The sequence below is a fragment of the Gallus gallus genome, chromosome 7 (genome assembly GCF_016699485.2).
Source record: "Gallus gallus isolate bGalGal1 chromosome 7, bGalGal1.mat.broiler.GRCg7b, whole genome shotgun sequence".
Lineage (NCBI taxonomy): Eukaryota > Metazoa > Chordata > Aves > Galliformes > Phasianidae > Gallus > Gallus gallus.
In genome coordinates this window covers 11,286,438-11,306,836 of record NC_052538.1, presented here as the reverse complement: position 1 = coordinate 11,306,836, position 20,399 = coordinate 11,286,438, and the positions used below count along the sequence as shown (strand labels likewise).

Here is a 20,399-nt window from a genome sequence, read left to right as displayed (position 1 = left end):
CACAATGGGGTTAATGTCAAAGACCTGTGCAGCCAAACCCCTTTCCTGTACTCCCCTAAGCAGCATGTATTGATTTTTCACTCATATCTGTAAGAATATAATGCTTAAGCAGAGGGTTTCTTATAAGCAAACAAAGTTGTGGCACAGCTAGGGCAGCCAAAATGAACAAGTTGCTGCTAGCAGGATCTCCTGACTAATATGGATAAGCGATACCCACCGGTTTATAATTGCTATTAAAAATGTGCTCTAGGCCATGTCTATTTCTGTTCTTTACCCGTATATTGATTTATCCCAGTGTCATGATTTCCTGTCATCATTAGGCAGGCTGGACAGGGAGAACCAAGCTGCGTAGGGGAGTGTGTGTTCCATGAGCCTGTTTGGTTCTGTGTTATCACTGGGCATTGTTCACCCCAGTCCTGCTCAGTTTCTTGTAGCTGTGGCAGCACTGGGCTTCAGCCTGACCTTTACCTGGATTAGGAGAAAGTGCTGTGTCCTCCCATCACGCGAGTTCCGGGATGAGCAGCACCTGGCCCCCCGAAACAGACAGCCTTGGGCCTCAAGGTAAAGCAGCGTCAGAACGCTCCCTGTTCTCTGACTGCAAAGCAAACACTGGCTGGGCCCATGTTCTCATTTTAGTTTTGTACTTCGGGCATCATTTTAGTCAAAATTTGTCAGTTTTAAGTGGGGCGTTTAAGAACTTGCCATTCTTCCAGTCCTATATTATCCTGTGCAGTGCTGTAGCTGCCAAAACCACATGCTCACGTTGGCATGAAACAATTATCCTGGTTTATATAGAACAGGCTTGGCACTGGTCTATCTCAATGATCAGTCACAGTGCTGAAAGATTCAGAGTCTCTCCCCCTCCAAGCAACAGACTAGATTTCTTTCAGCTGGATTCATGGTATTAAATAATTACAGGAGTGGAAAGAAATTACGGAGAGCAGGCTGTACAGAAAGTACCTGTAAGGTCTGTGAGGGAAGAAGAATGAGATGGAGAAAGAAAGGACTGTTTAAGATACAAGCTAGTAATTTGGTTTCTAAACCCCTGAGAAATTATAAATAATGCCTACTGTTGCCAGTTACTGAACGCAGAGGTGTGTGGTTTTTCACTTGCATGTGCAGCTATTGGTTGTGGGTGAAGTAGTTAGACAAAAACATTCAATGGCTGCTGTGGGTATTCCACCAAAAATAAACCCAAACAAACACTGATGTGTTATAAAAGCACTTCTTTTTTTTCTGTGTAGACATTCAGTTGTTGTTGCCGGTTACTCCAGAGCTGCTCAAGCCTCTTGTTTAGCTTGCCTGAAGTGATGCTGCTTTCTTATAGAAATCAGCACTGATGTCTCTGAAACATAAGAAGCAAACAGGAAGCGGTATAGTTCCATGGAAATCCGGTGGCTGCCCTAAACTCACAGGGATGTTTGGCAGCGATGGCTATTGCTTGCCACGCTCTCGTGATGCACAAAGCGCTGCATACGCGTGGGCCAAAGGTACCTGAACGTGAATCAAAGAAACGGTGTCTGGCAGTGATTCACAAAGGTTAGTAGAGGCTTATGTTTCCTCTTCTTTTCCAGGCAGTTTCACAAAGATTTATTTTAATTCTGCTCCATTATGAGAGCAACTGCTACTTTGTGATCAGAACAGCGACAGAGATTTGTATTGCAGCAGGCCAGACACTATCGCTACTTGAAATTCTCCAAATTGTTTCCACTGTGAGCAAATTCAGCCTTGATGTGAGTCATATATGCTTAAAAGTTAATAGCAGTTGCTTTTACTTTATATCGGCATCAAATTTCACGTACGATCTCCAATTCTAAGAATCAAGTTAAATCCCAGGATTTGGATAGTTTTTTGGAAGCGACTTGAAATCCAGAAGTACCTAATAGGAAATCCCAAAACAAAGGCATACATCTTTAGTGGTTTCTGGCGGAAACAAAAACATTTCCTTTCAGATACGAATGTCATATGTGAACTTAAAAAAAAAAACCCTAAGTTTTTCAGTTACGGACAAAAGAGCCCTCACACCTAAACTCAGTTTCTCATCCATCTAGCAAAGATGAGCAGCAAGTAGGGGAAGAGCAAGGGGACAGTTCAGTGTACATCGCAAGTCTGTCTGTGATGCGTTAGGAATTAATTGCAGTGTGGCTGTGGCTGCGCAGTGCAGGGCATCAGCCCTACTGCTGCTCCCAGTCCTTCCAGCAGCAGCCCTTTGGCCGTGGCATTTCCCCAGCTTGCACTGATGGATTCATGGGAGGAAAGGTGCACAGTAGGGCCGCCTCTGAAAGTAACTTACACTGGTAGTTGGTGAACGTTAAAAGCAAGAGGTGGTTATTTTTTAAACAGTGTCCACATAAAGTAGTGCACTGGAAGTGCAACTGTTGCACACTGTGCTCAGTAAGTAGGCTGAAGAAATTTCAGGGCAACCAGAGCTACCTCGATGGTTTGCTTCTGTGGCACCTTACAGCTGTTTTGCAATTAGACTTTTAACATAGATGCAGCTTAAGGTAAAGGCAGGGTAATTAACCCAATAAATAGGATGAAGTCACTGCAGGTGAAAAGCTGAAAGTTATGAACGTTTCACAGGTGTGAAAAAATGCTGTGATTTAATTTGCAGCACCTGCAGCATCCTCCCTTTCTTCCATCTCAAAGTCCATTTGAAATGGAAAGAGATCATTATCCCTATTTTATAGATAAGGAAACGCGGATTATCAGCTGCCCAAAACGCAGAGCGTAGAATGAAACCTCAAGTGAGCACAAACGTTTGGAAGAGCCTCAACCCCCGATCTCCTATTGTTAGGGGCCGGTAGGTGTGAAACACCCGGTGGAAGTTACAGTGAGTTTCTGCTCGGTTGTGTATTTACCCAAACGGCTGTGCTCTGCGTGCCCCACAGCAGAGCCCGGGGGGAGGACAGGGCAAGGACATTCAGCGCAGTCCCCTTGCTGGAACAGCGTTCAAAGACTGAAAGAACTCCAGAGCCGTTGTATTAAAAATCATTTATTTGGTGATCTGTACACGGGATGAAGCAGGGCCTCATACAGACCTTCAAAAAAAAAAAAAAAAAGTAAAAACATAAATACATATTTTCTTACAAAAAAAAGGAGATTTACAAAATATACATACTGCACTTGTCTCACAGTTCATGTTTTTCCCCACGTGCGCACAGTAAAAGACAAAACCCCAAGCCCGGCATCAGCTGGCCTGAAGGATGTGGCCGGCGTGCCCCCAGCCTGCAGCCCGCACCTCCAGCCTCAGCCCTCCCTTCTCTTTGAGTTCCAGACGCTCTTTTCCCACTCATTAAAAAAAAAAAAAAAAAAAAAAAGAGCAGCCATAGAGTGGAGACCTGCTGAAAATCCAGAGTTTCCTATTTTGTCCTTAGACAAGAACACACACACACACACACACACACACACACAAAAAGAACCCTTCAGTGAATATAAAGGTAGAGCAGTACATAACACATTAAAAATGAACGTGGCAACGTTAAAAATTAATAGAAAAAAAATCTGTCACATTTCAAAACGAAACCGATGGATTTAATGATCAATTCTTGCGTGGCCTTCCGAGACGCGATCTCTGGAACGCCGAGCAGCTGTCTGAGCCGGAGCGAACGGCTCTCCCGCGGCCGCGGCGGGCGGTTGGAACGGCCCGGGGCCGCTGTGCCGCAGATCGGCGCTGAGGGGCGCGCAGCGGGGCGTCGAAGGCCCCGAGCGGTACGGCTGCGCCCGGGGGCCAGTTCGGGGCGTTGGCTTCACCTGCGGCAGCCCCGCTGGAAAGCGGGGGAGAAAGCAGCGTTACGGGAGGGAAAGAATCGTATCTTAGCGTTCCGTACTGTAAGGGCTCGTTTTGGCAGGTGCTCCCAGTTAGGCTCTTCTGTCCCTCTCGGTCCCGCGTTTCCTTCCGCGTAGGAAAGCGGCCCGTCCCGAGCGGGTAACAGCCCGCCTCCTCCGTTCCTCACAAAAGGAATGTTTATTTCTGCGAGCTCCTCACATCCAAGGGTGAACCTCAACGACTTCTTTTTGTTACTTTGCCCATAAAAACCGATCCCATGCTTACGCCTTTCTGCTCAGAAAACACTTTTGTTTCCCCCTTTGTCTCCTAGAACAAAGGCAAGGGGGAAAAGCCTTTTGCTGAAAAGCAACAAGTCATTTCTTTTCAGAAAGGGTGTGGAATGGCAGCCCCCTCCTTCCCCGCAGCAGCAAAAACAACAGACCGAGGGCCGAATTTCCACTCCCTTCGAAATGCGAAGGCAGGGTATCATTGAGGTAAAACGGGAACGTGTAAGCGACGGAGCGGAGGCAGCTCAGCACCGCACTGCCCGCGGAGTACTCACGTGCTCGCCCCCAGTTGCACGAGGCCGGAGCCCGGGGGCTGCCCCGCGGGGCCGCCTGACCCCAGCGGCTCGGAGCCGGGCTGCCCGCGGGCAGGGGCGGCGCTGCGCCTTCCCCCCGCCCGGGGTGGCCTCAGCCGCGTCGGTTTCCTTCGCGCACAGGGAAAAGCGAGGGGGCTGTCTGGCAGGCGAAGGGCTCTCCCGCCCCGGCAGCGGCCTCTTTATGTGCTTTTCCTCTCAGCCGGGCGTAAGCACCGTTGGACACAGTGCACGTAGTCCTTTATGCAATGATCATTTTTTAACCCCACTGTGAGAAAGCCAAAGTTTTGAAAAGCCTCCCCCCTTCCTCCGTCTTCAGGGAGCCGCTGTTGCCTCCCTCCTGCCGAGTACCCTCTCTTTTGCGTGTGTGCGCCGGGGCGGGTGGAGGTCTCATACCGCCGTCTCGCCCTTGCTGCCGGTGCTCAGTCTGTGGTAGAAGCGCCGCCAGGACTGTAGGGTTTTGCCAGACCAGATCCAGAAGCCCGTCGTGATGCCAACGATCATGGTCATGAGGTACTTGATCATGAAGACTGTGAAGTCCGGACTCATGGGGGCAAAGTGGCTAGGGCAGGGCACAGCGTAGGTTTTGCACGTCTGGAGGAGCCACGTCTTCTCCCAGGTGCTTCGGAAGGCCTGCTCATAGAAGTAGCATGCCAGGACAATGGTGGCGGGGACTGTGTAGAGGACGCTGAAGACCCCGATGCGCACCATCAGCTTCTCCAGCTTCTCCGTCTTGGTGCCGTCGTGCTTCATGATGGTGCGGATGCGAAACAAGGACACAAAGCCGGCCAGCAGGAAGGAGGTGCCAATGAAGAGGTACACGAAGAGCGGCGCTAGCACGAAGCCCCGCAGCGAGTCCACACTGTAGATGCCCACGTAGCACACCCCGCTGAGCACATCGCCGTCCACCTGCCCCATGGCTAGGATGGTGATGGTTTTGACAGCAGGCACGGCCCAGGCAGCCAGGTGGAAGTACTGGGAGTTGGCCTCGATGGCCTCGTGGCCCCACTTCATGCCAGCCGCCAGGAACCAGGTGAGGGACAGTATGACCCACCAGATGGAGCTGGCCATGCCGAAGAAGTAGAGGATCATGAAGAGGATGGTGCAGCCTTCTTTCTTGGTGCCTTGGGCCACGGTACGGTAGCCATCCTCAGAGAAGCGTTCCAGGCACACCACCCGCTCCTCCAGCAGGAAGCCCGCCGCGTAAGCCACCGCCACCATGAAGTAGCAGCCCGAGAGGAAGATGATGGGTCGCTCTGGGTAGCTGAAGCGGCGCATGTCTACCAGGTAGGTAAGCACAGTAAAGAGGGTGGATGCACAGCAGAGCACGGACCACACACCCACCCAGAGCCGGGCAAAACGTACCTCCGCCTCCTTGAAGTACATGAGCCCGTTGGGCCGGCCCGGCTCACAGGGCGCTCCACAGTCCCGCTCCCCCAGGAAGCGGTAGCCCAAGTAGGGGGGCACCTTGAGCTGCCGAGGGCAAGAGAAGGAGAAGCCGGCGGCGGGCTGCGGTGGGGTGAGGAGGTCGGGCAGGTAGCCGGCTGTCGGCTGCGCCGTGGCTCCCCGGCCCCCCGCGCCACCGGGCCCTGGCGGGGCATCCGATGTGTTCTGCCCCACGCAGATCTCGCCCGCGCCGTGCACGGGAAAGTTCTCGCAGCGGAGCCGCTCCGGCCACTGGAAGCCAAACTTGTTCATGAGCGCCTCACAACCCTGGCGAGCCCGCTCACATAGGGAGCGGCAGGGTGGGATGGCCTGCTCCAGTACGGTGCAAACCGGTGCGTACATGGAGCAGAGGAAGAACTTGAGCTCGGCCGAGCACTGCACCTTGACCAGCGGGTAGAACTGGTGCACCTCCAGGCCTGCGTCCTCCTGGTTGGTGTGGCCCAGCAGGTTGGGCAGGATGGTCTGGTTGTAGGCGATATCCGTGCAGAGAGGGATGGAGATGGGCTGGCAGAAGCCGTGGTCCGGCACGGAGATGGCCTTATCGTCCTGATGCGCCGCCGCGCACGGGGTGCCCAGCAGGGCGGCCAGCAGGGCGGCCAGGCCCAGCCAGCGGAGCCCGGCGCCCGCTCCTCCCGCCGCGGGCCGCATCGCCGGGTCCCGGGGAGCCGCGGGGCGCGCGTCAGAGCCGGGCGGCGCCGAGCCCCAGGGGCATCGGCACCCCGCGGGCGGCGGTGGGGCCCCTTCCGCGGGGCGGGGGTGCGGCGGCGGCTCCGCGGCGTTCCTCCTCGGCCGCGGCGGGTCGGCGCTCCCCGCCGTTAAGTTTCCGGAGTCGGTAGCGTCGGAGATGGTGGCGGACGGGCAGAAACGCCGGCGACGGCTCTCGGTAGTTCCGCGCAGGGTCCCGCGGCGAGGCGCTGGCGCTGCTCCCCGCCTGGCCGCCGAGTCCCGACGCCGAGGATTTAGGTTACGGCTAAACGGATTATTACCGCGCCCGGCTGAGCCGTGTATTTTACTCGCGGGCTTAAATAACTTTTAAAATCCAATTATTGCGCGATCCTCCCCGCGGGTCCGCTCCCGACGGGCGCCGCTGCTCGCCTCCCGGCTCGGTCGCTCCGCTCCGCCCGCGGCCGCGCACGACCGCACGCCCCGCAACTCCCGGCCCGCGGCCGAGCCGGGCACAAAAAAGACACATATACGCGCGGGCGCGCCGCTGGCCCCGCCCCCGCCCCGGCCCCATTCACAAACCGTGCCGGGGGCGGGGTCTCACGGCGCCCGCCCGCCAATCCCGTGCCGCGCCGGGGGCGGGGCCTCGGCGGCCCGAGAAGTTGCGCTCAACTTTTTCCCATCCCCGGCAGGGCAGGGCGGGGCGGGCCGGGGGCGGGGAGAGCTGCCTCGGGGCCCCACGCCCCCGCTGCAAGGCACGGCCGGGCGGGGGGCAGCGAGCGCGCTCAGGGTGGCCCGAGCAAACCAAAATTAACTGGCTGCTTTCTGAGCTGGCTTTGAAAATGCAAACAGCTGCCCGTACCCGGAGTTATTTCATAAATAATAAAAAAAGCTCCGCCCGGGTACATTTGCAGAATGAGCTGATGGCGTTGTGGGATGTCCGTGTCTGCACGCCGTCGCCTCCCCCAGCGGGGGCCCTGACTTGTTATCGCAGCGTGGCATCGTTTTGCTGGCAGAATGAGCGCTTTATTCACGCGGATGTAAGCTTTCGGCAGGGAAGGCAGCTTGTTTTGAAATGTCCACTGCTACCAGTGCTGAGAGGAAAAACGTTAAATCGCCGTGTGCGCGGCTGCAACCCCTTAAAGAGGCCCAAACGGTGTGTAACAAAGCGGCAGCTCCTCCGTGGAAGCGCCCGGCCCGTCTGCGAGAGACAAAACGCCGTAGGTCAGAGGAGGGACGGACGGTGCTGGCCGGCGGGTGATGCAGGGCGGACCCAGAGCCAGGCCGGCGTCCGTTCGCCGAGGACAGAAGCGCGGCTTTGCTGCACAGCTGCGTTCCAGGGCGCGCGGACGCACCGCGGGCTGCTGGAACCTTCGTGCTTCTGGGGCCAGGGGCACAGAGGGCTTGCGCTCGACAAAAGCCCTACGGCACCGACCGCATTTCCCTTCACGCTCTGGCCTAGGGGCCAAGTACTCTCCAACCCACCCATCCCTCCCTTTGAGGAGAGGAACTATACTATTCAAATTGCTGCTTCTGCTCTTGTACTCTCGGTTGTGCTCATATTGTGCCTAAGCAAATACACCAATCTGTGCAGCCTCCGGGGCAGTTCAAGAGATCAGAGTGTGGCTCAGGGAGCTCAAACAGCAATTGTTGGACAAATGTTTCCCATATCCTCTCCTGCTCGTGAACAATGTGTCCTCATACCAACAAGACCATGGAGCTTCAGCTTTTGTTATATTTGTTAAGAGAAATTGACAGTTACAAATGGGCTTACTAAAATAAATGTACTCTTCTAAAAGTGGACATGTTTTTAAAACTACTCTTCTGCTCCCTGAGCTGTGTGCAAGGCAGGCTGAGCTACTTGCGCTCACAGCAGTTACTTCTAGACAAGAAGCCTTTTCTTCATTCTCAGAGCTGCTGGAGGGCCCTAAGAGGAACTTCAGCGTGTCAGTGTGGTGAGGCGAGTTGTCTGAAGGACATACTTCTGTGTACCTAGTCACCTTCAATGGAAAAGCCCTCCATTAACTTACTTACTTTAGTGGGTTTTTTTGTGTGTGTTTCTGTAGTTGTTTTGTGTGTGTGTGTGTCCTCCCCCCCTCCGCTCCCCCCCATCCCGTGGCTGTTGGTAATCTTCAGAAAGATTTTTTTTCATTTTTTTTTTCCCCATCCCAACATTTTGTGACACTCCATGAGCTGTGGAGCCATCTATCTTTACTAATCACCTTAGATTTCACTCTGGCTTGTATGTCTGACTTCATCTATGAGGCATTTTGTGACATTCACTATGAAAAATGTCAGAGGAAAGGAGGTGTTTCAGTGCAGGCAACGACAATGCAGAGAGAGGAAAGGAGCTGCAAACTTTGCCCCATGCTTTGACCGATCTGATTTTTGTATGTAAGGAGACATTTGGAGCTAGTAAAATGATATTGCAAGAAACTCTTTCAGCCGTGTGGAGAGAGTGACAGAAACTATTCAGAGTAAGGAATGTCAAATCACGTGGCACGACCTGAACTGGGTATTTATTTACAAGACAGGGCAGATGGCATCAGTGCTTCCCCCTGTTTTTTGCTGGTCCCATTCATTAGAGTCATTCTTGTGAGCCGTGGTCTGAAAGAAAGGACAGCCAGGAACTATAAAAGCTCCATTACGTTTGTGTTGAACGTTAACATAGAATCAGTGAAGCAAAAGGTAAAAAAAGAAGTAGGCAGAAGGGAAGAAGGAAGGAAAACTGTGTTCCCTGTTACTTCATAGTGAAATAAGAAAAGAGTAAACTTATCATGTGGAATGACACTGCTAGGACATTTCAGATGGCAGTAACGAGCAACAGCATTTACTAAGATGGAAGAAGAAAGTTTCTCGGACACATTATCAAATTCCAGTGTTGTTTTTTTTTTTTTTTCTTATTTAAACCACCGGGAGGTGGGAGCAGGCACTGACACAGGGAGTGGCAGTCTCAGAATGGCGGACCATGGCTTAGGAAAATCCCAGGCTGCTACATTACTTGAGATATCCTCACGTGTTCAGGGAACAAGAAAAAAAGATAACAGAAAAGCAGCAGCAAAAGGCAGGGTTCTGTAAGTTGCTCCAAAACATCGGAGCCTCTCTAAGTAGCATCAGCCATGTTTGAAGTGGCAGCAAACTTGTGCTCATCTCCTGCTTTTAACGCAATCCAAATTCACAAGTTTTAGCCTGCAAAGTCACTTAAACTTCCTCAGACAGCAGGGATTCTCATCAGCACTAAGCGCCAGCAGTTGCTGTTGCTCAGGTCCTCAGCCCCTCAGAGCAACTGTGCTGCTCAGGGCTTCGCTGCTCCTGGGAAACTATTGCAACTGTATAGGAGTTTAAACGGTGTCCTCTGAAAATCTCCCAGCCACTGCTCTTCTGAATATCTGACATCGTCTTGTGGCGGTAAAGGAGGAGCAGAGTCCTGGTAAATCTATGAGGCCAGGGTTTGGGACCAGCTCTGGAGCACCGGACTTCGCACGTAGCGAGGAACTCTTGGGAACAGAGAATTCTCTGCCTTCTTACACGTTTAAAAATAGATCCAATTCAACTCCCAAGCTAAGTCTGAGTGAGGCACAGCAACCCCTGCATGATGTCTTTTCCTGCTGTTTTAAAGCCTCCTTAAACGTTGCCAGTATCATTTTCCTTGTTTCCTATCCCATCTGATAGAAAACTCTTCCCATGGGGGGGAAGGGAGCCAAAACAAATCCCCCTCCCCACCCTGCCAGCCAGCAGTTATTTTGGGTGCCCCAGGGTCAGCATTTTCAGATTATCTGCTGTGAGGTTTCCAGACCTCATTGCCCTCAGAAGAATAAAGGACAGCGTTACCGCTTCTCCTTCATCACTGCTGAAACTCTGCTGATGCAGGTATGGTGCCCTGCCACCTTCCCAGCCGCAACTGGCTGAAACGTGGGGCTTCTTCTTGCACTTATGCTTACTGAAGGACTTCCAGGACAATTTTCATCTCAGTGTTTTGAAGCATACTCACAAATATTTGTACATGATCAGGCAGGCTATTGAGCTACGAACATCAAAATTTGCCCTCCCTAAAACTTAGGGGGAGATGCCAGGAGCCTGGGGGGGAAGTGATGCATGCAAATTCTACGTAACAGTCTGCATAATGAGAAATAAAATAAGGTCACAGCGCTATATCTGCTTGCATTTCTATCAGTCTGACAGGCAACTCTAAATTACACATTGTTTGAGCTCACCAGAGAAGTCTGGTTTTTCTATAGTGAGACAGGAGAGCTTGGTTCTTCACAGGCAGGGAGTGGGGGAAGGCAGGCCCTGCCCCCCAGCACGGAGCCTGAATTTGAAATTAGATTGAAGGCATCAGAACCTGATTGAAAAGGGGGGATGGGGAGGGCACAGGTGACAAAAGGAAGGGGACACCGCTGGAGGGGATGTGGTTTCCTCGGTTAGAGAGACAAATACCAGTTGCATCATGGATTTGTAAGATAACTATTAGCTTATGAAGTAATATCCCAAAGGATACAGCGGGAGCTCCACTGCCTTCCACATTTACGATCAAATTGGAGAAAACATTAGGAAACATTCACAAAGATGGGCTATCTGGTGATGGCTTTCATCTCTGAGATCCGTGAATAAGAAAACAAAACGTGAAGTTGATCAGCTCATCCCCACTCAGCACTTCACTGAGGACATCAGTTACACTTTAACCCCTGCACAACACTTTGAATTCCCTTGTTTCTCTGAAGTGAATTTATTCTGCTCTCTCACGATTTTGGGGTTGCAGAGGCCCTTTGGTATGAAGTGTAGACAACCCTTCTTTATTTTACTTTCCCAAGCAAAATGATTTTTAACAAGACAAATTCTTTTCAGCAGCAGCGGTATCAGCCAGGCCCTGCCATCACTCTGTCTGGGTGCAGTGATACCACAGCATGAAGAGGGGAAGCTTCCAGGGATGGTGGGGAAAAAAAATAGTCATAGGATCGTTAAGGTTGGAGGAGACCACTAAGATCATCTAGTCTGACTGCCAGCCCGTCCCCACCGTGCCCTGGCTGAGATAGGCAGCATACAATTTAGTGAGACGTAGCCAACTTTCTCAAGTTTATTCATCAGTTTCCCATCTCATTGCAGATGGTGCCGGGGTTTTTGTGAACACGGAGTTACGTTTTGCTTCCGAAATTCTGATGTGGATTTAGTGACTGATTGCTCTGATCGCTTTCCTGTCAATGCTCTCTGATTGTGAGGAATGTGATGATGAAATGCTTGCATTACGTGCTTGTAATTTATTCCCAACATTGTTTTAGTTTGTCTTTCTATAGTCTCATTTATTTGAGATTGAATCTTAAATACTTTGTAATGCCCAGACAGAAGGCTCGCACTTGTCCTATTTATGTGAATGGGTAAGGGCTCACTTGTTTCAATGGAAACAGAGCCAAAGCCTCAACTTCTGTTTATGTAGGAAGGAGAACCGGATTTAACTCAAAACAAGAGATGGGAAAGATCCATTATATCACTTAGTCTCTGCTTTCATAAATGCCAGCGGTTTAATTAGCTTAATTTTAAATACCTTGAATAATGGGACCATTGCTATTTCTCGTGGGACGTGGTTCTGCCATCTAAGGATTGTATTGGCAGGAAGCCACTGCCTGATGTTCAAACAAATGGTTTATCTTAGCTTGATTAGGGCCCACTAAAGATGAGTGCAGCCTCTAAGAAATATGCTGTTTCCAAAGCTTAGAAAACAAGGGAAGAAAAGCTGTTACTCAATACAGAATTTGCCAGATGTCTAAATAGGCTGAGGAATTCCTAAGCCTCTGTTTACAAAATCCTCTCTCCTCCTCCCATGAATGCTTAAATTACAAATCACTGCTACCATCCTATGTTTAGGGTGAAATTTCCTTAACTGACTTCGCTTCCAAAATGAGTTTGGGAAAAGAAACAAACATTTTAATTACTTTTATTTTCCTTCTTCCTGATAGGCTTGTGCAAATTAACCCTTATGCTCCTCAACTGCAATTAAGCTCTTAGGCAGAATTACTTCTTCCTTTGGTCTCGATCGCGCCCTGGGGACGCGCTTGCTGAGGTGGTTCCCTGTCGCAAGGGGACATGAAGGTTTGCCGTGGGGGCTTCTGCAGCCCCCCAAACCCTTGGAGAAGGGCCATGCTGCTGTAGCGGGAATTTCCCTTCCCACCAGAGCCCCCGGGGAGCAGCGATCCAAAGCATTTCAGGAACTGGGGCCATGACCAGCATCTCGAGTTCCCCCGTGCATGTTTTTTTTTACCCAGTCATTTCCAAGCTGCAGTTTTTCCTTCCTTGCCAGCCTGCACTGACTGAACTTGTTGGAGCTGCTGAGAACTACACTGAATGGCGCTGGAGACACTGAGCCGATTTCCATCTGTGAAGGGAGGGGAACCAGAAAGCGGCGCTTTAAATAAGCTCCCTCCTCATGCAGTCTCTGAAGGGAATGAGGGCCCATTTTCTTAATTACATGTTCATTAGTATGTTTAGTGCTCTCCTCCCTCTCTTCCCCCAGCCCTGCCACCTGGGAGTTCCTACTATGTTACTGGAAAGCCACAGAGGTTTATTTAAATACCACATAGTCAGATTGGAATGAAAAGCTATGAAGCTTCCCCTCTTTAATACTTTTTGAAATTATTTATGGGCTATGCTTCTTGCCTACGTAGAAGGTGCCTTCTGAGATTCCTGCAAGTCAATGCAGAAATAGCTGTTTGAATTGAGCAATAATTAGAAGCATATGGAGCAAAGCAAAGCATCAGAGAAATCCCATTCTGCTAAAGAAACGCTGCTGTCTGAAATAGATTTCAGCTGCATGTAACGTTTTCTCATATGGGCTGCAAAGAAATAACATCGTATGTCTGGTTTGCACCTACCAAAGCTGGGAAATTCAAAGCAACATCTGAAATGCTGTTCTGCGTTCAGTCCACTATCGCAAAGCTTTTGCAGCCTCCATGTTTTCCTGGGCCGTGCTTACAGTCTCTTTTTTTTTTTGCTAGACTTCAGAACAATGGAGGTTCGTCTTTTTATGGTGAATATGTGTAGATCTGTATTTAATATTTTTCTCTCAGTCTTTGCATTTTTTTTACAAAGGATTTTAAACGCTGAGGAAATGTGCATGGCTGAGGACACGGTTACGATCGCTTGTAACCCACAGGCTCAGTCCGGGGAGGCACTCAGAGCTTCAGATCCCAGTTTGCTGCCAAATGCGGAGGTGCTTGATGTGGTAGGCTGCTTCACTCCTCACGTCTAAAAATAGCAGCTCCTGCTCTCCTTGCTCCCACAGATCCTCCCTTCGAGTTCAGAGATAGCTGAAAAGTCAGCACCTCGAGGGGAGATGTGCAGCACCCCAGCCCCAACTGGAATGGTGTTATTTCTGACTTTCTTCACTCACATGGGTGGAACTGAGCTCAGTTTGCTCCAGGACTCTGTAGAACCTTCCTGTTGGCAGGAGATGAGCTTCTTTTGACAGCTACAACTTGCTGACCGGATACCCAGCCCTAAAGCTGTGTTTTTGTCAGCTGCTACACGTGTACAATAAAGCCATGGGTTTGATGATAAACTCACTCATATTTATTCTGTGTTTTTCTAGAGTGAGGAAACCGTATCCCAATATAATGAAGCACCCAAAAGCCATTGTGAAAAACAGCATTGTTTTAAAATTGTAAGAACACAGAATATTTCGGAAAGCATAAACATTTAGTACTCCAAGATGTCCCAGGCTTCTGCTACTTGAGATTTTGTACAAACAGCTTTGAAGGTTTTGCCTGGAGCAGAAGTTACAACTCCTAGGAAAAAAAAAAAAAAAAGAAATCAGGTTATGGAGGAAGAGTGAAATGTTGGCAGGTCTCCGTTTCCCCCCAAGGTGAGCAGGCAGCCACGTGTGGGCTCAGCAGGGCCACGCTTGGGAACTGGGCTGGTTGGGCTGGGGCCTGCGGCATGGGGAATGATGCTGGGCTGCAGCCGGTGGCTCTCTGCCTGCTGTGCTCCCAGCCTGTGCTGCTGGAGGTGCTGTGTTTTGCTTGGGATGTGAAAACTCAAATTCCAGCTGCTGAATGCAATCAAAGTACAGTTGCAGAGACAGAGACGTTAGCACTGGTGTCTTTGCCAGGCTCCTACCGGTTTCTTTTTGTAAGGGCTGTTGTGCCACAGAAGTACAGTGTAGGAAAAGGACAGCTACGATGAAAACACTTCTTGGGCAGGTCAAATGCGTCCTCTTGCAGCATCTCAGAAGCAGGGCCAGGGGAGTGTGGGGTTGCTCCCAGGCTGCTCATGAGCTTCTTCAATAGGCCCCGACTCACCCCAGGAGGCTGCTGTGAGCTGGGGCTGAAGCTGGGCAGCTGAGGGACAGCACAAGCGAGGGGTCAAAGGGCGTGTTTGCTAACAGGGCCGGCTTAAAAGCATCCCAGAACCAGCATCATGGCTGTGTGAAACTTCATCATTGCTTTTATCCTTCTTTGAAGTACTGATCTGACTCTGAATTTTCTTTCAGTACATTTTTATCAAAACCACTTTTGAAAAAAAAAAAAAAATTGCACGGTGAAAGATTTTAGAGAAAATACACTTTATGGGCAGTGTTTAAGGTTGCATCTTTTTCAATCATGATAACAAACGGTGCTTGGAATAGGCGCTCACGTGGGGGAAAACCCCATGCGGAGATCTTCCCGACACTTTCTTCTGAAAAATACTTGAAAAAAGGGTTTTGCCAGAGTATGTGGTGTTCTCTTTCCATTCATGAGCGTACATTTAAAAGAAAAGTCAAATCGGTTTTTAAGGCAGAAATTCCAAGTGTTTATAAACAGAAGCAAAAACAAAAGCTGGGTAAACCCAGATCTATGGGCACTGAGCACAGGCACCCCCTTGGCTCAAGGAGGAATTAGTGCCTTGCATAATCAAGCCTGGGGAGCTCATTTTGTCATGCTCAATAGGCCACAGTGGTGCAACAGTAGGGGTGGAGGGATCAGCAGCACCAACAATGAATTCCCTTCATTTTTCCAATTTAAGGCCTGAGCAGAGGAAATGCAAAGCTTTTCTTTTTCTTTTTCTTTTTCTTTTTCTTTTTCTTTTTCTTTCTTTCCTTCTTTCTTCTTTTTTTTTTTAAGAGTAGATGAAAAGAGTGAGGCAGTAAAGGAGCCAGGTTGACACCTGTATCTGTGACAGCTCAGGCAAGGGAAATAGTGGGAAGGAATCCGCTGGCAGCAATTTGAAACTGTACCCCTTCCTGCCTTGGACGCTTTGACGGATGGCGCAGCTTTGTGCAGCCATATGGTCGAACATCTTGAAGGGCCGCCACGGAGGTGCTGGTGCCAGTGCTGGGAAGGGAACCGAGTCATTAACGGAAACCAGAGTTCTGAGAGAGGGGCTACTGATCCGTAATCTTGTGGGGGAAGGCAAAGCCCGGGCCGGTGGCAGAGCTGAGCCCAGCGGCCAGCAGGGTGGCTCAGCACACGGTGCTGCATGTCCTGTTGGAGCAGAAGGCCGTATACTCAGCTGGGCAGACGCAAAGACTCGCTCGCTGGCAGTTCCCTCTTTACGCACCTCCCCCCTCTCTTTATTCACCCCAAATAAAACCTGGCACTATTACAAGCTGTCTCAGGTTTTTCCCTACAACAGAGCTTCCCCAGCAGGATGCAGCTTGCCCAGCCCGTGCTGCAGCTGAGAACTGAGATCCCCAGCCTGGGCCCCTGCCAGCACTGTGCCCATCCCTGCAGAGGAGTACCAGGGCAAGCAAGATAAGGGTTGTAATGACCGCGGTGGGTTCTGCTTTCCCTTTTATTGCTCAGTTCGTTACGTTTGTTTCCAGCAGAGAAGAGTTTATGTGTGAGTGACTGTGCTGGCTGCGTCGGACCAAGCTCCCTACATGGTTATGTGGATGGACTCCAGGGACAGAGCTACACTTCCCTTAATAAGCTCCTCGCACCACATTAAAGATAAAAGAGGAAGGGAAATATTTATATTCTGACAAAGCAGCTCTTCCCTTCAGGCTCTTGTTTTATTTATTAGCTTGCTCTGTCCCTCTTCTGCAGTTTTTTTTTTTTTCCCTCAGTTTCAGTGCCTGTGCACTCTTCTTCTCCTTTGTTCACTAATTTTGTCCCTGGGAGACAGTGACAGTGAAACTTAAGAATTACTTTTCAAGACATCAGATCCAAATTGTGTAATTCCCGGTTGATAACTACAGCTCTCCCCCTATCTGTGTTTTTAACACAGGGTAATGATTTATAGTGCTTAAACAATTGAATATACCACATCTGGTTTACACCAGTTGCTTTTAGATGAAACTGTAGAAATAGGGTGAGCTGGGTTTTTGATGGTTGTTGTTGGTTTGTTTTTTTACATTGCAGTGCAGCTGCTGCTTATCCTCCCTTGTTTGTGTAGGCAATGGAAACCACCATCATTCTTTTCTGTAGAAGCCCTCACCGAGGCATGACACAGCTACACTGAGACCTTTCTAACCTCATTCATCAAACACTTCCTTCCCTCTGAGGCCTCATCCCCAGGGACCATTCATTTCCTTCAACTAACATGTATGCCACGTGAAAGGCATCTCAGTGCCTGGCTCTGGCTCTCCATTTGTGGAAAGGTTCAAGAAGACATAAGAATGCTACCAGCACATTCAGTACATGATATTCCCTAACCATTTTGCTTCTTTTGCTGCTTCTCATATATTGCAGGAAGTCATGTGCTAGCTTAAAATGTCAAGGGACACCAGTGCCCATGTTATAATTATTTTTAGTTATGTTTTCTTGTCACAATCAAGTAGCTCCCCTAAGAGTGAAGTTTCAAAATTAAAGAGAGTTGGTGCCCAGCATTGTCACCATGCTGATTGCTGTCACAGAACTGTAAAATGTCTGCGATGTGCACTGCTGTGCTTCAGGAGCTCACTGCAAACACATGAATGAATCCTTCCCAGCTGGCCGAGGAAGTGGGCTCGTTTTCACCATTCACAATCCCAAACAAAAGTGTCACAGCTCTGTTTCCAGACCCATCAAGAAGGCAAAGGAATTTGTTAATTGATTTTTCTCTCTCCCATATCAATTAATGAAGCTCATTGAGAGAGATGCTGTGCTCTCCACATAGTTAATTAATCCTTTTCCTTTATCTTCACAAATAACAGCAATAAAGTAATTAGCAAAGGATTTACAGGGTGTGGAGCAGTGAGAGATTCCTCTGGCCCTTATTCAGCTCAAGCTGTTCGTTCAGGCTCTCTCTGAGGGGATTTGTGATTTGTGTCCCCCACCCTCTGTGGTGTGGCTGCTGAAAGCCCGGCCTTCTCAGGATGTGAAATCCCAGTTTCTCTCCCCGAAGGGAGAGTTAACAACTTCAGTGCCAGCCCTCAGCAAAGGGACAACAGTGCCAGTGCTCCACTGCTGCTGTCCCTGCTGCTAACCCTCTCCTCCCAGCCAGCCTACCCAAGGGCCCTCAGGAAGCTGGTCTGCTGTAACACTGTGGGACGGAGCTGTTGGAGGACAGGGCTGTTCTCTCTGCTCTGTGGCTTTGGGGCATTCAGTGGATTTTGCCATCTTGCCCAGATGTTAGGGCTCACTCAAACAGCTTTCTCCAAACTGTCCAACATGGCTGCCCTGGTCATTGACACTATTTGCAGAAATGTCTGCAGCTGCACGACAGGGGAAGTGCTGGCAGGGAGCTGCTCCACCGTACAGAACGTGTGCCCTTCACGGGGCATCTGCTCAGGTTAGCTTTCGCCAGCACCTCTCCTGGGTGGGTCCCTTCAGCACCCCATGCCTGCCCAGGCTTCCCCTCTCTCTGAGTGTGCACGCGGGCCCTGTCACTTGGCCCATGGCAGGGCTGCTGGTTGGGAGCAGCAAAAGTGCGCCAAGCCCATCCTCCAGCAAGGAATAGGGCGTTACTGGGGATTGCTGTTCTGCAGTGTTCATATGACGGGTGATTAAGCTCAGTCAAAGCTCAAGGATTCCAAGCATTATTTACATGGGCTTGGGAACAGATCAGCAGTGTTTTTTCCATGTGCCAGTTTCTGTGGTGTGATTGGGTTCTGTCCACTCACCCTCGCTCCTCCATGGGGACTTTGGTGGGTAGGGCGTGAACAGTCACCCTGCAGCAGGGATCACAGCCCCCTAGACTGGCTTTGGTCACTTCATGGTTCCAAATCACCATTTCTTGTCATCTGCCCTTAGATGTTATTGCTGGAGAGTAAGTTTGTTGATAATGTCCTGTCTAAGGGCAGCTTTGCAGAGTGTTTCTCTTTTCCTGCTGTTTAAGGAATTTGCCAGCACACAAGAGCAAGCAGCAGGTCTTGAACTGCTGCAGCAAGAACTGCTTGCGTTCAGCTCCTCCTTCTTGCCCACAGCTCCACTTCTCATCAGCTGCAGTGGTGTGTTGCTGGAAGGCCCATCTCCACCCTTCTTCTGGAGGCTCAATGAGCTGCAAATGAGCATCTCCCTTTCTGTGCTCTGAGCTATGAAAAGTGAGAGCTCTTCTGGTCCTCAGCAGCCATCGTGACCTGAGAAGGGAAGCAGATCACAATAGCCTGGAGTAGAGCTGGTTCAGGGAAGGGATTCCTTCTGAGCTAGAGCCTGAGGAGGGAACAAGCCCTGAGTACCCCCAGTTCTTGTTGGTCCTCAGGCTTTGATGATAAAAAAAAAAAAAAGTCTTATCTGTATGCAGATGGATGCAGGCAGGAAGGTGTGCAGTGTTCCTTCAGCCAAGGTGTTTTGCCCCAGTGAAGAGTTGTGATGGGGTGGCACATGTTTGGTTGCCTCACAGCCTCCTGTTCCTACCCCAGGCAGCCTGGTTGGCTCCGTGCTGGTTTTGTCTGCTCTGCAGGCTTGCCCACCGGTGGTGAAGGAAGAGCTGGAGAGCTCTAGGAAGCATGCAGCTCTTCCAGCACAGGACTTTTTGAGACAGTGTACATTATCTTAATTACACAGCCCCTAAATATGTTTGGCTTGGGCTGATCCTTCTGTTACTGTAGGGAAGTGTCTTGTTTTTTCCTTTGTCTATCCTTTTGCTTGCTTCCTCACCTCTGCCATGCCTATCTCCATTTTTAAATGTAAACTTGGTGCACTGCTATCAAGTGACAGTGAAAAGATGTGGATGTTCTGTGTGACAGTGTGTGTATAGTGGATGCATATTTGTCCTGAAGGCGAAATGCAATGTTTCATCCCAAGGGAAAGAAGAATGACCTTTGGTCTGTCTGGATATTTTACAATATGTCCTTCCTTTTCTGTTTCCTGTGAGGTTAAAGACCTGCTCGTGATGATTAAAAGTACTGCAGTTTCTTCTCTCTGTAAATAGGTTTTTGAGTTATTTCAGAAGCAAGAAAAGGGCTAGAAAGGTTTAGCTGCATCTTTGTTTTCACCCTGATGTCCACTGAAAATCAAATTCTGCTGCATTTTACCTTCCAGTGAAAGGAAAACTTAATAACATTGTATGGTTCTGTCCATCAGCAGAACACCCTGCACCCCCTCCTTGACAGATTCACAGAAGGATATTTCTTGCTGTCCTCATACCAACAGCTCACTTGCATGATGCCAGTGTGGGATCTATAGACTTCTGACCCTTTTGGGTTCACATTTGATAGCAACATTGCTGCCAGGTGCCTAGTTCAGAAATCTCTTCCTCATTACTGCAGAAATGGTGGTAGGTCAGATCCTTTTCCTTGGGATCTTTTTGTTAGTCCAGAGCTGCCATACTTCCTTCTGGAGAACTATGGGCAGAAATGCATGCAAAAGTTTTGTGGAGAAAAACAACAGTGAGGTGGTGCTGGTGGTGCATTGCACAGATGGTCTGCACATGCCCCACAAATCTAGTGCTTTGGGAAGTGTTGCATTTACTCTGCTCCGGCCTCACGGCTGATCCCAACATGCACTCTGACATCTCTTGGAAGCGCTGGACTCTGCTGCAGGCTGTGCAGCTGATCTGTACAGATGCCATGGAAATGCCTGCAGTTTCTGGCCA

The 20,399-nt window shown here is 49.9% G+C and overlaps 2 protein-coding genes across 5 annotated transcripts in view; one reads left to right on the top strand and one right to left on the bottom strand.

Moving 5' to 3' along the window:
- Positions 1-20,399, top strand: part of ALS2 (alsin Rho guanine nucleotide exchange factor ALS2) — a 216,372-nt gene that overhangs the window by 72,569 nt on the left and 123,404 nt on the right. The window lies entirely within an intron of this gene.
- FZD7 (frizzled class receptor 7) lies at positions 2,977-6,977 on the bottom strand. The gene has a single exon (NM_204221.3). The coding sequence runs from the start codon at positions 6,459-6,461 to the stop codon at positions 4,758-4,760; it is 1,704 nt and encodes a 567-aa protein (NP_989552.2). The 5' UTR covers positions 6,462-6,977; the 3' UTR covers positions 2,977-4,757.